General features: G+C 43.8%; 1 protein-coding gene across 3 annotated transcripts; it reads left to right on the top strand.

The window, feature by feature from the left end:
* Positions 1 to 794: 794 nt before the first annotated feature.
* Positions 795 to 18,259, top strand: ZNF438 (zinc finger protein 438). Of its 3 annotated transcripts, none has more exons than XM_077268479.1 (3): positions 795 to 924; positions 5,029 to 6,724; positions 13,328 to 18,259. In XM_077268479.1, the coding sequence occupies exons 1-3, from the start codon at positions 879 to 881 to the stop codon at positions 13,911 to 13,913; spliced, it is 2,328 nt and encodes a 775-aa protein (XP_077124594.1). In that variant the 5' UTR covers positions 795 to 878; the 3' UTR covers positions 13,914 to 18,259. The 3 variants fall into 3 exon arrangements, with proteins under 3 accessions (XP_077124594.1, XP_077124592.1, XP_077124595.1); XM_077268477.1 differs by having other exon boundaries at positions 828 to 1,005; XM_077268480.1 differs by having other exon boundaries at positions 853 to 896.
* The last annotated feature ends 1,834 nt before the right edge of the window (positions 18,260 to 20,093 follow it).

Raw genomic sequence — 20,093 nt, 5'->3', positions numbered from 1 at the left:
GTTGCATTGTCCCATTTTCATTTTTGCAATTTTTAAAATGTAAAAGATGAAAATATATATAGATATTTGCCTAAGACACAAAGTAAATTTGTCATATTTAACTCTAGGCCTTTTAGAGATCATTTCATCTTCAGCTTAACTGCTCACAATAACATTAATTTTGACCAGGGGTGCCCAAACTTTTACATGCCACTGTAACTCTGCAGTGCACACATTACACACACACACCTCTGCAGTGCACACATTACACACACAGCTCTGCAGTGCACACATTACACACACAGCTCTGCAGTGCACACATTACACACACAGCTCTGCAGTGCACACATTTCACACACACACACACACAGCTCTGCAGTGCACACATTACACACACAGCTCTGCAGTGCACACATTACACACACACAGCTCTGCAGTGCACACATTTCACACACACACACACATACATACACACACAGCTCTGCAGTGCACACATTTCACACACACACACACACACATACACACGCAGCTCTGCAGTGCACACATTACACACAGCTCTGCAGTGCACACATTACACACACAGCTCTGCAGTGCACACATTACACACAGCTCTGCAGTGCACACATTACACACAGCTCTGCAGTGCACACATTTCACACGCAGCTCTGCAGTGCACACATCACACTCAGCTATCTATATACAGACACTATGCTATGACTCGCACGTGATGAGGTCCCGTGTTTCCCGCTCACGTGACCACACGCCTCGCACAGCTACAGCAGCACAGCCGAGCCTGACTCCTCCCCCGCACGTCTCTGGTCACATGATCCTGACGTCACCACAGGTCCTTCACCCTGTAGGATGTAGCTCACCTGCGTGCGGTGGAGGAGGGGTCTGCTATGCATCATGTGCGGGAGGTCAGTGCGGGCACCGCGGCGGCTCCAGGTACTCAGTCTGCTCCGCGGGCGGCGTCCTCTCTGTCATCACCGTCCCCACATTGTACAACTTCCTGCTTCTCTCCTCAGTGTAAGTTTCTTTCCTTCTCCCATGGCCGGTGCTGTATGTGCGGTGTACACTGCACAGCGCAGGAAACCCTGTAATAAGCAGCTTACCGGAAGTGACCGGAGTGTTTACATTCACTGACAGCAAGCAGAGGAAGCAAAGGGGAAAGTTTCACAACTTTATATTCTCCAGTGAACAGACATGAAGCTCCCAGAAGCTGATTCGCTTATTAATGGGGTCCGAAGGCCATTGCTCCATCCGAGACGAGGGTCCGCTGGCCCGCTATCCATCCGATATGAGGGTCCGCTGGCCCGCTATCCATCCGATATGAGGGTCCGCTGGCCCGCTATCCATCCGATATGAGGGTCCGCTGGCCCGCTATCCATCCGATATGAGGGTCCGCTGGCCCGCTATCCATCCGATATGAGGGTCCGCTGGCCCGCGCTCCATCCGATATGAGGGTCTGCTGGCCCGCTATCCATCCGATATGAGGGTCCGCTGGCCCGCTATCCATCCGATATGAGGGTCCGCTGGCCCGCTATCCATCCGATATGAGGGTCCGCTGGCCCGCGCTCCATCCGATATGAGGGTCTGCTGGCCCGCTATCCATCCGATATGAGGGTCCGCTGGCCCGCTATCCATCCGATATGAGGGTCCGCTGGCCCGCGCTCCATCCGATATGAGGGTCCGCTGGCCCGCTATCCATCCGATATGAGGGTCCGCTGGCCCGCTATCCATCCGATATGAGGGTCCGCTGGCCCGCTATTCATCCGATATGAGGGTCCGCTGGCCCGCGCTCCATCTGAGACGAGGGTCCGAAGGCCATTGCTCCATCCGAGACGAGGGTCCACTGGCCCGCTCTCCATCCGAGACGAGGGTCCGCTGGCCCGCGCTCCATCTGAGATAAGGGTCAGGAGGTCCGCGCTCCATCTGAGATGAGGGTCCCCTGGCCCGCGCTCCATCCGAGGTGAGGGTCCCCTGTCGCGCGCTCCATCCGAGACGAGGGTCCACTGGCCCGCTCTCCATCCGAGACGAGGGTCCGCTGGCCCGCGCTCCATCTGAGATAAGGGTCAGGAGGTCCGCGCTCCATCTGAGATGACGGTCCCCTGTCCCGCGCTCCATCCGAGACAAGGGTCCTGAGGTCCGCGCTCCATCCGAGATGAGGGTCCGCTGGCCGGCACTCCATTCAATCTTAGAATTACCAGAGATCTAAGATTTAAAAAAAGTGCAGGAAATTCATTTTAATGATTTGTTTTTCTGAATTTTAAAATAAATTGGAATGTTACTCATACCTTCAGCTGGTTATATGACCTCCATCATTCATGTGACCGCTGCAGCCAATCGCATGCCCCAGAGGTGAAGTGGAACCTACAACATCATTCACCGGCAGGGTGGCTCAGTGGTTAGCACTGAAGCCTTGCAGCCTGGGGCTCTGGGTTCAAATCCCACTAAGTGGGATGTAACTACCAAGGGGGCTTTGAACCCAGAACAACATCTGCAAGGAGTTTGTATGTTCTCCCCGTGTTTGCGTGGGTTTCCTCCGGGTTCTCCATTTTCCTCCCACGCTCCAAAGACATACTGATAGAGACTTTAGATTGTGAGCCCCAATGGGGACAGTGATGATGTCTGTAAAGCGCTGAAGAATTAGATAGGGCTATGTAAGCAATGCATAATAAAATAATAATTACATTCATGTGAGGGTTGCTGCAGCCAATCACAGTCTCCAGAGGTGAAGCTGAACCTATAACATCATTCATGTGACCACTGCAGCCATTCACTGGCCCCGGAGGTGAACCTGAGCCTATAAGTCATATGACCAACTGCAGGACTGGTGGGGACTATGGGAGCAGCAGAAGTTTTTGTGATGCGGAATCCGCATCAAAATCCACCTATAGGGCATATGTGACATTTTGTAATGAGTATAAAAAACGAAACACATGTCACTTTTTATCTCGGTGTGTGACAAGGTTTTTGCTGCAGAAAGGTGCCAATAACCAAACTAAATTAATACCCCCCATATAATGATTAAGAAAGCGTAAAAAAAAGTGTTTTCTTACAAAACGTAGCTAAAAACCAAACATCTTTTACTAGCGGTTCTTAGCTTTTGTTTTTAACTATTGTGAATATTCCCCAAATATTATTTCATTACGTTATCAAGGCTTTTAACCAAGAAGCTCCAGAATCTGAAATAACAAATAGCAATTTCCAGCATTCATGATGGGGTCTCTACAGGAAACGCGCTCCACTTCTCTGCTTTTTGCTTCCTTTCGGAAAAACTGTTACCTACAACAACCATAAATGCTATAAAGAAAAGGTTGAAATTCTTGATGTTCTTGACAGGCGGAATCTTCCGCCTTGGGTACAACCTGGTAATTTTCCTAGAAGTTATCAGGATCCAGAGTTTTCTTAGATGGCAGCGGAGTCGTTAATGACATTCCTAAAACGGCCTTTTATGTATGAATTAATTTCCCTACTTTGATCTTACAATTAAAATGTAATTTTTTTTTTACTAAATATTAATGTCTTAATTTTGCTTGCAGCGCTAGCGCAAAGCTTCAAAGACTCCCGTGTTTTTCTGGCATGTGACGTCCTGGTGAGCTGACCACAGGCACTTACCGCACTTGATCATCTTAGAAACGGGACCCTTTTTTTTTTTTTTTAAATAACTTCTTCAGTGCAATCACAGGAGTCACCGTTGACTTCTGATTTTGTAAAATTTTGTTCCAAAACCTTAATGGGTACTTTTGAGCTTTTCCGACCTACAGTCTGATTCTTGTCCTAGTCAAGTCAAGGTGGCTATCTTTTATAAGATCCCTTCTTTTTTTTTTTTTTAAACCGTTTACACAAAAAAATTGTTAAATTGTAAGTAGAGGTGAGCGACTATCTTCGGCTCCCTCCTTATTTAGCAAACTATAGCGCTTACAGAGGAAGCTGCAGCGGGTACCTGGAGCGCTCCCGATAATCAGCTGTACGGCGCAGCAGCTGCATGTGTTGCTGGTGTGTGCCAGTCACAACACACAGGCTCTCCATGCATTTGTTGTGACTGTCACACAGCCGCGACACATGCAGCTGCGGCGCCGTACAGCTGATTATCGGGTTCCCACTGCAGCTTCTTCAGTAAGTGCTAAAGCTTGACGAATAAGGAGGGAGCAACCAGTGATTGTTTACATGTTGTCGTGACACGTCATCGCTGGAGCTGATCAGATGGGGATCACTATGTTGCTGGGGAAGCACTGAAACTTGAGCGTCAAGGGATTTGGTAAAATGGGTATTTTTGTTATTTTCTCCCATTTTTGTTGTTGTTATTTTACATTATTTAAATTAATGCAAGTGATTGTTTAATCCCTTTAACCAGTATTAGTATCTGTCCCTACCCTGAGAAGACCTAAATATTTTTTTGTATATAGGCGCTACATTTTCTTTGTTTTGATTAGTGATGAGCGAGTATACTCCTTGCTCGGGTTTTCCAGAGCACGCTTGGGTGATCTCCGAGTATTTATGACTGCTCGAAGATTTAGTTTTCCTTGCTAGCCAGGCTGAGTACATGTGGGGGCTGCCTGGTTGCTAGGGAATCCCCACATGTAATCAAGCTGTCTAGTAGCCGCAAATCATCCAGCTGCAGCAAGGAAAACTAAATCTCCGAGCAGTCATAAATAATCGGAGACCACCCGAGCGTGCTCTGGAAAACCCCGAGCAACGAGTATACTTGCTCATCATTAGTCTCGATCCATTAAATGCAGAAATACGGTAATTCACCTTAGCTCTTTGAGGATTCATGGGTGTAAACTTCTGTTCTTTTGTCTTTTTAAGGTGTTTATTTACCTCTGATCTTCTTCTCAGTCTTACGTCAAACAAAAGTTTCCTAGGTAATCATATCACAGAAATGTGTCACTGTAAAATTAATAATAAAGTAGGAGAAGATGACTTACACCCATGAGCCCTCAAAGAGCGAAGTTAGGTTATTTCTGCTTAAATTTGGAAGTAGAGTTTCTGTCTTGCTGTCCTTTTGCGTTTTCTTATTATGGTGATATGTTTTATATTTTACAGATGAATCCAAGATCCACTCTGGATCGACTGTGGCTATGCACTGCAGGAAGACTGTTCCCAACACAACTCACTTTAGAACTATTGCACCGAAAGTGGCACCAAAGATTGTTCCTTCATATCCGTCATCCAGTTATCCTCCCTCCCTTACTGATGTTGCTGTGCCTGGAGCTAAACCTTTGGTTGTTAACACTCAGAACTATACTTTGATGAAAGTTGCTGGACACGATGGTGCATTCTCCTTTGTAGCTTTACCACAAGTCACATCACCAATGGGTGGATCTGTGATACAAACCACAGCTATACCTTTGCAAGAAAATCTCAAATTACCCATTCCAAGGTACCAACCCACTCGCAGCAAGAAGTTCTTTATTAAGAAAACAAAGGGTGCTTGTAAGCCAAAAACAGAAAAGTCTAATGTGCAGGTCAATCATAGTAGACCTTCTCAAGCCTCTCCTAAATTAAACCAGAAGACTGAAACAGAAAAAACGTTAATGGTGGTAGAGGAATCGGGTTCAGAAAGCGAGCTTTTTTTTGGAAGCGGACCAGAACTTTGCAAAGTAAATAACACAATAATTCCTTGTATAAAAAAGAGTCTAAACCCAACTTTCTGCACTAGAAACCCCGTAAATCTCGGTGAGAATCCTGAGAAGAAATTTGGTTCAGGAGACAGTGGGTCATTAGTTAGATATGAAAGCACCAGAGTTGTTGACCCTACAAACTCATTAACCGTTCTCTCGCCGGTTGTTTTTGGCAATCCACTTCATCTACTCCAACCTGTTCCTAAAGGAAAATTGCCCATTTTGCCGTATTCAAAAATTAAGAAACCGATTGCTTTGGAAACTAGTGTAACATTGCCAAATTTGGGTCAATCTGGAGCACAGACGGACCTGTGCCAAGTCCACGTGCCATCTCCTGTGAGTGTTATAAATGTGTCTGCTCTGGACAGGCCATGCCAACCAATTTTGACATCTGATTCGGACTTTTTCAGCAAACAAAATTGTAATTTAGGAAGGAAACGGGGGAAGAAACGAAAAACCTACAGCGACATGTTGGGTTATCAAACAAAAATGAGACTGGTTGGAAACAAGCTCATAGTGTGCAAAGATAAATGCAAAACTGTGGGTGATAGCGGTGATAAAAGCGACGTATCATTGAAGAAGTATCGAAGTATAATGCCAAAGCCGATGGTGGAGATTCACAGCTGGGCATCACTGAATGCCTCTAACCCTAGTTTTCAATCAAACATGGCTGAATATTATCTTAGAAGTAGGCTGATCGGTAGCCGTCTTCACCGATGGAGACAAGGGGACAATTCTTTTTTTACTCCAAAGAGTACAGAGAAGGTGTTCTACAAGTGTCATGTCTGTGATCACAGCTTCCAGCTGAAGCATCACCTCCAAGATCACCTAAACAGTCACAGCAACAAGCGGCCCTACCATTGTCGTCTGTGTCGTAAGACCTATGTGCACTCGGGTAGTCTCAGCACACACATGAAGCTCCACCACAGCGAGAGCCGTCTCAAGAAGTTAATGTGCTGCGAGTTCTGTGCCAAGGTCTTTGGACACATTAGGGTTTATTTCGGGCACCTTAAAGAGGTGCATAGAGTTGTTATAAGCACTGAGTCTTTATATAGGCAACCAGAGAAGAGAAACCTGACTCTCAAGGCAAAACCTGAAGATAATTTCTCACTACATAGGTAAGTGTTCTTGTAATATTTTATTATCACTCCATGGTGCAGCAAAAACTCTTCTCTACATACCTTGTTCTTTCACAGTTACAATTTCTTACGCCTTACACTCATATATACAAGCCGTGCTTCTCCATCTATTTTGCATCCTTTAAAATATACAATATTTCTTTTAAATGTTTTTAATTTAAAGGCTATGTACACCTTAGCACCGATTTGCAGAATTGGGCAGCTTTCTGAATGGTCTTTATTAAAAATTTCCTACCATTTTGCTGCAGCGTTTAAAAGCTCCCTTACACGGGCCGATAATTGCCAGAAAGAGCGCTCGTAAAAACACTTGTTCCCAATCATTGGGCTTTGTAAACATGGCAGCAATTAGCTGATGAACGAGCAAGACACTTGTTTGATTGGCCGGATCAATTATGCGGCCTAAACCAGAGATGTGCTGTCTACAGTATGGAAACTGTATTGACCAATCATATTAACGATCATTCCAATCCCATAGACATGTACCCATTTTAACGAGTCAACTTGAAAGTCGACTTGTGCTTGCTATTGGCAGAAGTCTGTCCTTGTAAACCCACTTTTAGTCCTTCATTTATCTTCATTGGATTGAGGTCAAGTCTCTGCGTCCAGTTACGTTGTTCCACACCAAACTCCCCCAATCATGTCTTTATGGACCTTGCTTTGTGTTTTGGGACACAGTCATAGGGAACAGAAAAGGCCTTCTCCAAACTGTACCAACAAAGGTGGAAGCTACAATTGTCCAAAATGTCTTATATGCTAATGCATTGAGATTTATCTTCATTAGAACTAAGGAGCTGAGACCAACCCTAAAAAACAAACCCATAGTATTATCCTCCTCCACCAAACTTTACAGCTTTCACATTACAGTCAGGCGGGTAACATTCTCATGTTATTCACCAAACCCAGTCTTATCCATCAGATGCCAGGTAGCGAAGCGCAATCCATCACTCCACAGAGCATGATTCAACTGCTCTAGGGTCCAGTGTTGGCATTCAACACTTTGGATTGTGCTTGGTAATGTAAGGCTGCATTCAGCTGCTCAGCCATGAAGCTCCCGGTGGGGGCACATTTTTTGTGCTGATGTTAACACCATATGAGGTTTGAAATTATGGAGTCAGCAGAGCATTTGTGACTTTTCTGCTCTCTCCCTCTGGGCACTTGGTGCCTCCACTCTGTTTTGTTATGTGACCCCATATGGTGGCTGAGTTGCTGCTGTTTCTCGCAAATGATCATTTCTTAATATCAGTCACAGGAGATGGAATATTTAGGAGGGAGGAATTGTCAAGTAAGGACTTGTTACACCGGATGCTATACATCAGGGCTGAATGTTATACACCGGGGGCACTGGGGCCAGATGTTATACACTGGGGCCGGATGTTATACACCGGGGCACTGGGGCCAGATATTACACACCAGGGGCACTGGAGCTGGATGTTATACACCAGGGGCACTGGGGCTGGATATTACACACCAGGGGCAATGGGGCCGGATGTTATACACCAGGGGCACTGGGGCCGGATGTTATACACCGGGGGCAGTGGGGTCGGATGTTACACAGCGGGGCACTGGGGCCGGATGTTACACTCCGGGAGCACTGGAGCTGGATGATATACACCGGCGGGCAATGGGGTTGGATGTTACACAATGTGGGCACTGTGGCCGGATGTTCTACACTGTGGGGCGCTGGGGCCGAATTTTATACGCTGGGGGCACTGGGGCCTGATGTTATACATCTGGGGCACTGAGGCCGGACGTTATACACTGGGGGCAATGAGGCTGGATGAAACCCCTGATTTCATTGAGGTGGTGTGTGCCCAGTCTTCTATCCATATATTTTAGCTCTGGGTGCATGAGTGGGTGTTGTACACACCAGAAAGAGATGAAGACTTTGCATTATAGCAGCGCCACAGTTTTGGTGTCAACTGATCCCAGTCATCAGAATCCTCCACACAGCCCTGATCTATGAGATACAGTGCCTTGCGAAAGTATTCGGCCCCCTTGAACATTTCAACCTTTTCACACATGTCATGCTTCAAACATAAAGATACCAAATGTAAATTTTTGGTGAAGAATCAGCAACAAGTGGAACACAATTGTGAAGTTGAACGAAATTTATTGGTTATTTTAAATTTTTGTAGAAATTCAAATATGCAAATTGCCTCTTCTGAGAAAAAGAGGACTTAACTCTATAGCGCCACCTGTTGGAAATAGCGATCCTACAAGTCACAATCAACCCTTTAACGAGTCGTGCAATATGACTTAGGATAAAAGCCAAATCAGTATCTCAATTCGCAGACACGGTGTTTCGGGCTGTTGGCCCTCGTCAGTGCGAAGCATGAGAACTGATTTGGCTAGGTGAGAGGCTCTGGACTGGGGTCTAAGGGGTAACGTTTCTCCTTATGGAGAGTGACATACCAGCTGAAAAGTGGGGCGTGCAATATTATTCGGCCCCTTTACTTTCAGTGCAGCAAACTCACTCCAGAAGTTCATTGTGGATCTCTGAATGATCCAATGTTGTCCTAAATGCCTAATGGTGATAAATATAATCCACCTGTGTGTAATCAAGTCTCCGTATAAATGCACCTGCTCTGTGATAGTCTCAGGGTTCTGTGTGAAGCACAGAAAGCATCATGAAGACCAAGGAACACAGCAGGCAGGTCTGTGATACTGTTGTGGAGAAGTTTAAAGCCGGATTTGGATACAAAATGATTTCCAAAACTTTAAACATTCCGAGGAGCACTGTGCAAGTGATCATATTGAAATGGAAGGAGTATCATACCACTGCAAATCTACCAAGACCCGGCCGTCCCTGTAACTTTCATCAAACCTCACTGAGCTCGAGCTGTTTGCCAAGGAAGAATGGACAAGAATTTCAGTCGCTCGATGTACAAAACTGATTGACATACCCCAAACGACTTGCAGCTGTAATCGCAGCAAAAGGTGGCGCAACCACAATGTCTCGTCTTATGATGCTTTCCCTGGATGTAGAGTTGGCAGATCAATTGACTTAGGATGTAGAGTTGTGCAATATGACTTAGGATGCAAATTGAGATACTGATTTGGCTTTTATCCTAAGTGATATTGCACGACTCCTTAAAGGGCCACTGTCACCCCCCTCCAGCCGTTATAAACTAAAAGAGCCACCTTGTGCAGCAGTAAAGCTGCATTCTACCAAGGTGGCTCTTTTAGTTTGTTGCTGTTATTCCCCAAATAAAGGTATTTATAATTCTGCCCAAATACCATTCTTTAGACCTGGAGGCAGGTCTGAACCCCCCTCTTTGAAGCGCCAAACTGCCGTCAGTCATATCTTCTGGGGCGCTGGTCGCCGCCCCCTCAGCGCTGTTATCCTCGGAAATCCGGCACCTGCGCTGTGCTCTTATGCCTTGGGCAGGCGCATTGCGCATTGGCCGTCTGACCTCACCTGCTGGGTTGCAGACTGCACCTGTGCGGGCAGTGCGGCCACCCACCTTTGGAATCCCAGCCCCGCACTGTGTTATGCATTATGCACAGTGCGGGGCTGGGATTCCTGGGCATGCGCACTGCGCTTGTCAGACGGTCCCCCGCCTTCCAGCCCTGCACTGTGCATAATGCATAACACAGTGCGGGGCTGGGATTCCAAAGGTGGGTGGCCGCACTGCCCGCACAGGTGCAGTCTGCAACCCAGCAGGTGAGGTCAGACGGCCAATGCGCAATGCGCCTGCCCAAGGCATAAGAGCACAGCGCAGGTGCCGGATTTCCGAGGAAATCAGCGCTGAGGGGGCGGCGACCAGCGCCCCAGAAGATATGACTGACGGCAGTTTGGCGCTTCAAAGAGGGGGGTTCAGACCTGCCTCCAGGTCTAAAGAACGGTATTTTGGAGAAGTTATAAAACGCTTTATTTTGGGAATAACAGCAACAAAAACTAAAAGAGCCACCTTGGTAGACTGCAGCTTTACTGCTGCACAAGGTGGCTCTTTTAGTTTATAACGGCTGGAGGGGGTGACAGTGGCCCTTTAAAGGGTTGATTGTGACTTGTAAGATCGGAACTTCCAACAGGTGACGCTATAGAGTTCAAGTCCTCTTTTTCTCTGAAGAGACAATTTGCATATTACATTTCCCAGAGGAGCATTGCACGGCGAATAAACCTCCTTACCTTGACAAGCCAGAGCTGGTGTATCAGTCTCCACAAGGAGAAACCTTAGACCCCATAAAATATTTGAACATTTAAGTCTCACTTTTATATATTGAACTGTGCATTTGTATACACTCACTGGCCACTTTATTAGGTACACCTGTCCAACTTCTTGTTAACACTTAATTTCTAATCAGCCAATCACATGGCGGCAACTCAGTGCATTTAGGCATGTAGACATGGTCAAGACAATCTCCTGCAGTTCAAACCGAGCATCAGTATGGGGAAGAAAGGTGATTTGAGTGCCTTTGAACGTGGCATGGTTGTTGGTGCCAGAAGGGCTGGTCTGAGTATTTCAGAAACTGCTGATCTACTGGGATTTTCACGCACAACCATCTCTAGGGTTTACAGAGAATGGTCCGAAAAATAAAAAAATCCAGTGAGCGGCAGTTCTGTGGGCGGAAATGCCTTGTTGATGCCAGAGGTCAGAGGAGAATGGGCAGACTGGTTCGAGCTGATAGAAAGGCAACAGTGACTCAAATCGCCACCCGTTACAACCAAGGTAGGCCTAAGAGCATCTCTGAACGCACAGTGTGTCGAACTTTGAGGCAGATGGGCTACAGCAGCAGAAGACCACACCGGGTACCACTCCTTTCAGCTAAGAACAGGAAACTGAGGCTACAATTTGTACAAGCTCATCGAAATTGGACAGTAGAAGATTGGAAAAACGTTGCTTGGTCTGATGAGTCTCGATTTCTGCTGCGACATTCGGATGGTAGGGTCAGAATTTGGCGTAAACAACATGAAAGCATGGATCCATCCTGCCTTGTATGGAGCATCTTTGGGATGTGCAGCCGACAAATCTGCGGCAACTGTGTGATGCCATCATGTCAATATGGACCAAAATCTCTGAGGAATGCTTCCAGCACCTTGTTGAATCTATGCCACGAAGAATTGAGGCAGTTCTGAAGGCAAAAGGGGGTCCAACCCGTTACTAGCATGGTGTACCTAATAAAGTGGCCGGTGAGTGTAAGTATCACATGTCCAGAAACATATTTTCATGCTCTGGAAATACAGTGAAGTTTTCTACTGAAATGGCTGCAAGTAGAGATCTTAAAAAATAAATAATAATAATAGAGAAAGTTTATTGGAAAATTGCACAAGTCTTATTCATTGTATAAAGAAATGTTTGCTGAAATTAGAATAACCCCCTTAATGGGATAATAACGGGAAAGTGTCATCAAACAATGAACTATCAAGTTTTTAGGTTAAACATATATTTTTCTTTTATTTTCTATATCACTTTTCAAAATCAAACAATATATAATTATGTAATTTTCACTAAGGTTAAAGTGTTGTTCCCATCTTGGTCGTACATGGCTGAGACGGGAATAACAGCGACCAAACTCCGGCTACATGAGGTGGGTCTATGGCAATGGGCGATTGAGGTGGGTATTATGGACGCGGTGTAGCTCTGCTAGTTGTGCTATTCTCATGATTCAAGTCTTAGAGAAAGGGCATTGCTCTTTATGCTACACTGTTTCTGTTTTCTCCGCAGGTCCATTTCCACTGTATGATTATCATTCTCAGGAACACTTGTTTCCCGATAATCGGCCACTGGAACCAGGCTGCCGGTCAGCCAACGAATGAGCAAACTGGGCAAATGTGCAGCACAAAAGATCATCGTTCTCGGCAGCGCATCGCTCTGTGTAAACAGGACTTGTGCTGCCGAGAATAATGGCAGACTATGTGTACAGAACGATCATTACGATTATTATTGATAATTTTGTGCGAATGTAAGAATAATAATTTTATTCCTATACCGGCAACATATTCCGCAGCACTTTACAATTAAGTAAAGCATGGTCTGTTTGTGTGAGCATCAAATGTTTAACCCTGTGCATGGATCATTCATTTCTATGAGAGTTATACATTTGTGTAGCTCAGCTGCAGTTAGCTGAGCTACACCCGTCAACTGTGGCTGCAGTTTGTTCAGTTATTCCCATTTTAGCAGTGATCTCATTATCATCAGAGGCAGGATTACAGGTACCACCTCTGTAACACAGGATCCATCATTTATAATAAGCGATGGTCACATCTCGCCTCCTCCCCCTCCCTGCACAGGTCACAGAGCATGCCTAGAACACTCACCTGCAGGAGTCGGTGAGATGGATCTTGTACGTTGCTGCCCACGGCCCATGTGGCTGCGGTAAAGCGCATCTCTAAATACTCTGACAAGGTGGTCGCCCCGTAATAATGGGCAGAAAATAGAATTGAAATCATTCGGTTGGGAGCTAAGAATTGAAAGCAGGTTGAAAAGATGAAAAAATCTGTATCGGTATCTGATTTTATTACATCAAAATAATCTAGGCGATACATTCTCTAAGTTTTTATAGACAAGTTTAAGGACTTGTGACACAGAGATCCAAAGGTTGGTCGTTTCTTGAGATGACTGACTGTGGTTTTCTTTCCAGGAATAAGAGCATCACCAATGAGGATGACGCCATCACCGGATCTACCGATGAGATCAAGTTACAGATCAGATGTGGACGTTGTCAATTCGCAGGGCCGACTTTTTCTGATATGAAGTTCCACTTGCTCAGTGTTCACGGAGATGAATCTCAAGAAATATTGCCCGAAGGAGTCCTGGAAAGCCGTCAGGGAGTCCAGGAGGAGGTGGTTAAACAAGCCACCCATCACTGGAGGTTACTGAATGAGAGACGAAACGAGGCCAAGGGCGGGAGCAGTGACAAGATGTCGGCCGGTGCGGGCGGATTGACGGAACCGGTCTTTGATCCTGACGTAGCCACTTTTGAAGTCTCTGAAGGCGCGTTCTCTCCATCAGCGGAAGCGAAGGATGACCGGAGCCAAAGTGTCATTCCTTCATCGCCAATCAGATTCCACCACAGAAACCACTACAACTGCTTGCTCTGCACGCAAAGGTTGGAAACCCCAAATGAACTCTTCGAACATTGGGAGAAGAAGCACAACTGTGAGAATCCCTTAACGCTGTGGACAGTCTTCAATTCATTGCCTAAGGATGAAGAAGAAATCACTTGAAGAGCCTCTTAGTCCACCAGGAAATCATTTTCTGCACTGATTTGTATTTAACGTGACTTCAGTTTTGTCTTCTTCTTTTTGGGTTTTATATTGTGTTTTAGATTCAGAACTTTTAGAGATGTCGATTTTTGTATAGTAATTTATTGTATTCAGGATTGTTTCTTAATTGAAGTTTTTTGGAAGTGGACATTTTGCCACTTCATGCAATGCCCAAAGTCACCACTAGGATACCTAAGCTCTTATTTTTGGCATAAAAGTAGTGGGCACTCCTCATATTAGGCTTTCATAACATAGCACTTGGACAGGAGACCACACAGTATCCCAAGAATGAATATTTTTTGCTATTTTAGATTTACGTACAGATGTACAGTATTTTGCAGAAAGTCTTGATCCAAAACCCAACAGTTATGTTATATACATAAAATTATTTTAGTTTGTAGCCACCACTAGGGGGAGCTAAATGCCATGTGGATTTATAGGACTAGTGTCGAGCCGGCTGTTTTTTTGTAGTGAGCTCCCTATAAGAGTGTCTACAGGCGCACTGATGGGAAGAAGGAAAGCGGTTCATTTCCTGGCCCCCTCTCACTGGCGGCTGTATAGAAGTTATTCGGTCTGCCTTCATATCAGGCACAAGGTGGTATTTCTGCATGAGAAAAATGAGGGTTGAATACAGTATTCTAAGTTGTAAAATCTTTTTACATCAAGAAAGTTCTTGAAATTAAAAATAAGAAAATAATTGGTATAGATGGAACACATTAAAAGTCATTTCTATTTCCCTGCAGCGCCTCCGCAGGGGAACTAAAGCATTGCATGGTGCCCATTTACATCAGTGTGCTGTCTGTGTAATGCAGGACAGGTCAGGTCCTCCAGACGCTCCTTATAACGTCTCTCCATTCTAGCCAGGGAATGAAAATCCTTAATGGTGAACTCACCTTTATTAACCAAGGATTCCTAATTTCTAAATCCAGAGACCCCCTTTAATGTAACAAAGACTCCATTCAAAGATTTTTTTCACACTGATCTATGATGCTGAAGTCACTGTTCCTTACGTTTTAGCCATTTTTGTTTTAGTGTTGATTTGAAAAAGTAGAAGTGCCTTGCAGTGCCTTTGCTTAGACAGGACTGTGTAAACTGATTTTTTTTTTTGCTTTAATGTATAGTTTATTGGCATAGCATATTGTGCCGATCTATTTCTTAATACATCTTTTTAGTTTTCAGGGCTCAGTTATTCTTTTACACTGATCCAAATATCCTACTTAGACATAAAATTAAAGTAAAATTCTGGCTGCCGTTAGCCACCACTAGGGGGCGCTTACGTGCTTAATGTTTTATTGCTAAGTTTAAAACTATGTTTTGAGCACATGTTGTGGGGCGTCTTATCAGACCCCCATCTGATGAACAGCACTCCCATAAAATATGAGAATATTATATTTATTAAATATATTAATATAAAAAAGCATACCTATTCAGCAATCCTCCAATTCTTCAGCGCCGCACCTTGGGATCCTTGCTGGTCCAGCAGCAATGACGTCATATGCATCATTCATAAAAGCACAGAGGCCAGTGGTTGGCAGCAACATTCACGTGAACGATGTATGAAATGTCATTGATGCAAGACCGGTGGGGATCACGGAGCCAGCAGATGTTTGCATGGGCAAGTAACATTTTTTTAAACTATTATTTTTATTCCTTTTTATGTTGTTACCCTGTTTTTCTAAAACATCTCTGACAATCTATACTTTATATTAACTGTATGCGGAAAGCTCCCCCTAGTGGTGGCTAAAAGTAGTTAGCGCATAAAATTCTAACTGCCAGGCTGCGCAGGGAATGTGGAGCTCTGTACTGGAAAAATATAGTTATAATATTAATTAGCACAAAATGTTGCACTTATTTAGATTTAAATAAGCAAAATGGTGTTCAAGGATAATGTTAGGTACTTAGTGGTAGTTAGAATCTTAATCATAGCTAGTATTCCTGTCTACATTTGTTTCACCCTGTTGTGAACGTCTCATTTTGTATGTTTTTCATGTATTGCAAGTGCCTTAAAAAAAAATCAGGAAAAAATAAGTACATTTTCCACTAATGAAAGAAAGAGGTTCTGTTCACCAAATATGACACTTTAATAATGTTATAGAATTGTTTAATTTTGTTAGATAAGTACAACTAATAAACAAGTTAAAATGATATATATATAAATTTTTTAACATTTGGAGTTATAGACTAACATTTGTTACTCCACTTTGAATTGTTTTCATTTTTGTACAATGACAATCTAACCATTCCTTGTTCTGTGAATGTATAATTCCAATGTGATTTTAATAACCAGAGTAGTAACCTCCAGCAGGAAATGTCACAGTAGAACTATCCCAGCAGGGTTTTAGGATTTCCTTTTATATTACAGTTATATTTTAATCTGTGTGGGTCTGTTTTTTTGTTGAATATGGTCACACAAAGAAAAGAAAGAAAGTTGAAGATTTTCATATGCACAGGTGCCAAACTATAGCAGCATAGATTGCTTTAGAAAATTTAGCCACAAACTTGTCATTTAGATCTGCCAGAAAATCCTAATTTTTGTAGATGCAATGTGTGTTCTTTACTACATACATAAAAATAAAGCATTATTCATATACTTTCCATAAAAAAGAAAAATATATATCCCAGAACATATATATGTGTAAATGTGTGGACAGGTTCTGGATGGGAGGTATGTGTCACCATGGTGCCAAGCCACGGTGATGTACGACCTAGAGAAGTAAGCTCCAGCTTGTATAGTGCTGAGAGGTGTTTTTTAATCAGCCCAGATTTTGGGTCCAGGTTTAAGGAACGGCCATTAGAGCTGGGAGGGACTGGCTGTTCCATTACCTCCTGTTTCAGAGCTTGGAACAAGCCATATAAGGCAGTTCAGCTGCCTCATTTAGTGCTGGCAGTTGAGGTGGAAACACTCCAGGTGTGCTGATCAGCTCTGCAAGAAGCTAACCAGGTCTGCAAAGCCTGTTTCATTTATATGGACTGTTTTGTTTATGTTGTTCCTTTTTGCCGAGACAAGGCTTTTTCAGTTTGTTGGAGGGATTTATGGAATAAACTCTCTCGTTTGCACCAAGAGACTTTGTGCCTGTGCCTACCTGGAACCGCTGCCAATGAGTGAGGGGAGTTAATCCGTGCAATATATATAGTTTTTGTAAAGTTTGGGTTTTTTTACTGCATTTTCAACCTTAAAGTGAATCTCCAGGAGAAAGCTCTTTCTTTGAGGAAGGGTACGTACCTCTCCCTTAGAGTAAAGACCCTCAAACACAGAGTAAGTCGTGGGGATTGGCGAGCAACAGTGTAATGTGTTTGGGGTCTTCCCAACTCTCCCCGCCAGATTATGTCAGGGGAGAGAAGGATCCAGTCTGTTGAATTTCACCTGCCATCCTTTCGATCTCTTGATCGCCGCCAGACGAGACCCGCGGTGGCTCTTTCATAGCACAGGAGCACTTAGCTGAACATTCCTGTTTATGGGATAGTCCTGAGAGCTACTTGTCTAATTACTGTCGTTCCAGACATACACATCTCTGTTTGGAAGGTATGGCAGAATACTGAGGTCCTGCATGGTTATAATGAACCATACTCCTTAACGGAAAAAGAAAATTTCTATAAAGTAATACACCTTAGATATACTGTCTGTTTTTCATCTACTGGAAAGAGATCACAGCAAAGCAACATTGATATTACTGCTCCAATCTACTGGGACCCCTTCCCATTCTTAACAAGAAAGATGTTTTTGGAACAGAGCAAGAAAACAACCTTTTCAAAACACCCTAAATCTGTAAAAAAAAAAAAAAGTTTTCCAAGTACTTAAATTCTAGATTTTGGTTGGTGTTTCATTATTTTTCAAACGTTGTAGTTATTGAATTCTATGTTCACCTTATTTTACTTCTACACACACGAGCACTTCCATGTGTTTTCAGTGGCAAGAGAGGAGAACGCCACTGCCAAACCTTTCTGGCAACAGCTTTTACCCCATGGTTGCAAAAGTATCAGCCCCTGAGATTCCAACTGCCCATTCCTTCTGTCCCTCAACTTCATCTGTCGGAGGAGAGGCAGGAGGTCCCACCAAAATTGGTGGATAACTGACTTTCATCTTATGTGTACGGGAGCTTTTACTCCACTTCTTCTGCTTCTACACTGTTGTCTGTTAGAGAGAGGGAAATAAAGGGTTAATTGGACTAAGACCTCATTGCTCACAAGGTTTGTAGTCGGTCATCGTAAAGATTCATTTGTCTGCTCTGGAGCTAAAGCATGGACTGGCCACATGTCTCCTGACCCGAGCGTGACAGCTTCATTTATTTCTATGATGCTGTCAGGCTGGAGTCAAGAGACCGGTGTCCAGTCCATGCATTACTGTCCCAGATCCGACAAATATTTAGAATTGAGAGTCCTCAGTGGTTGATACCTATTAATGGCTAACTGAATAGATGGTAACAAATTGAAAGCTTTCGAGACTACTCAGGTCTTTGCTTTAGTCTATGCCTGATGAAGAGACCTGAGTAGTCTCGAAAGCTTGCAATTTGTTACCATCTTTTCAGTTAGCCATTAAAAGGTATCAACCACTGAGGACTCTCAATTCTAAATATTTTTCTTTCCACTGGCTAACACGGTACCAAGATATATATCTTTCCTGTCCCAGATCGGACAGAAATTCATGGACATCTGAATGAGTCTTAATACTGTTACTGTTAGTAACTTCTGCAGCAGATACTAAAGAGTCTCGGCCACTTATCACAGCAGGTCTCATTGACCAAGGAAGATATTACCAGCCTACTCTTATTTTAGCTGGATAATGGAAAATCGAGACAAAGTAGAGGGATAGATTGTAGCCCCATGATGGCGATTATGGACAAGTCACTAAAGGAGTCTGATGTTTTATTTCTAAAAATGCAAACTGATATGTATAAGGGGGAGCTACAAGTTATTAAATATCATGTACTATAAATGAGGGCAGGTCGATTTGCTCCTGGTGTCTACCATTGTGGGACCTAAGAACTGGAAATATTGGACTTAAAGTGTGACTGCGCTGTTACAAAACATTGGTCATGTCCTAGAAAGTCATAGGAGATGGGGTGCTGATCATTGTATCACATAGACAGAAACAGCAGAGCGTTGCTCTCCTCGCTGACTGACAATGGACCCATTAGAAAGTCTATGAGCTCTTCTCTCTGGAATTGTGGGGAGCAATGCTTCGCACACCTGCCCATTAACTTTAATAATTGGGGTCTCACCACCCAGGTCCCACCAATCAAAATGTCTCTACTTCTAAATGTTAAAATCTGAGAGTCCTCAGTGGCTAACTGAATAGATGGTAACAAATTGCAAGCTTTCGAGACGACTCTGGTCTCTTCATCAGACATAGAATAGACCTGAGAAGTCTCAACATTTTGCAATTTGTTACCATCTTTTCAGTTAGCCATTAAAAGGTATCAGCCACTGAGGACTCTCAGAATTTAATATTTTTCCATCTACTGCCTAACACGGTACAAGGATATATATTTTTCCTACTCAATGACTTGCCAAAGTTTTATTTAAGTTTTGGGTGCAACTTAAGCATTCCTGATCATATGTTTCCTAGAAGATGATCTTACCTGGAGAGGTTTGGCAGAAACTTTTCATACAGAAGTGATAGCAATCAGGTTCTGCTTAAGAAACTACTGGATTGGATTCCATCATCTATTTTTTTACCAAAATAGTTTCCCATCGCATTAAATTTTTTTGCTGCATTCCTTTCATCTTGAAAAAAAAATAAATAAAAAAAATAGGGTCTAATGACAAGCGAACATTCTTGGATAAGGTGTTATCTGATTGTACTCGGGTGCTGAGTGTCTTCGGTGTGCTTGAAAAATAGGTGTGAGTCCCCGCTGCTGCTTGGAAGTTTCCATCTCTAGTGCCTTACATGCCGATGGTTTATGATCCACTGAAAACACAACTGTCTCAACGCACTTTGAGCTTTTGGCTAAAGCAACAAGTCACACTTTGGTGGTTATAACCCAAGAGATTATCTACTAGAAATACAACCTTGGCCATGATCTAGACAAATCTATTTCCCTCATTTCCATCTGTCTCACAGCCAATTATTAGTCCTAGGAAATCCAACCAATATCTCTAGGCCACATATCGTGAGACATTCGCTACTTACCTGTGCAGGTC

This window comes from Ranitomeya variabilis, chromosome 6, assembly GCF_051348905.1.
Source record: "Ranitomeya variabilis isolate aRanVar5 chromosome 6, aRanVar5.hap1, whole genome shotgun sequence".
Lineage (NCBI taxonomy): Eukaryota > Metazoa > Chordata > Amphibia > Anura > Dendrobatidae > Ranitomeya > Ranitomeya variabilis.
Note: the sequence above shows the minus strand (reverse complement) of the source record. Positions and strands in the feature narration are given on the sequence as shown.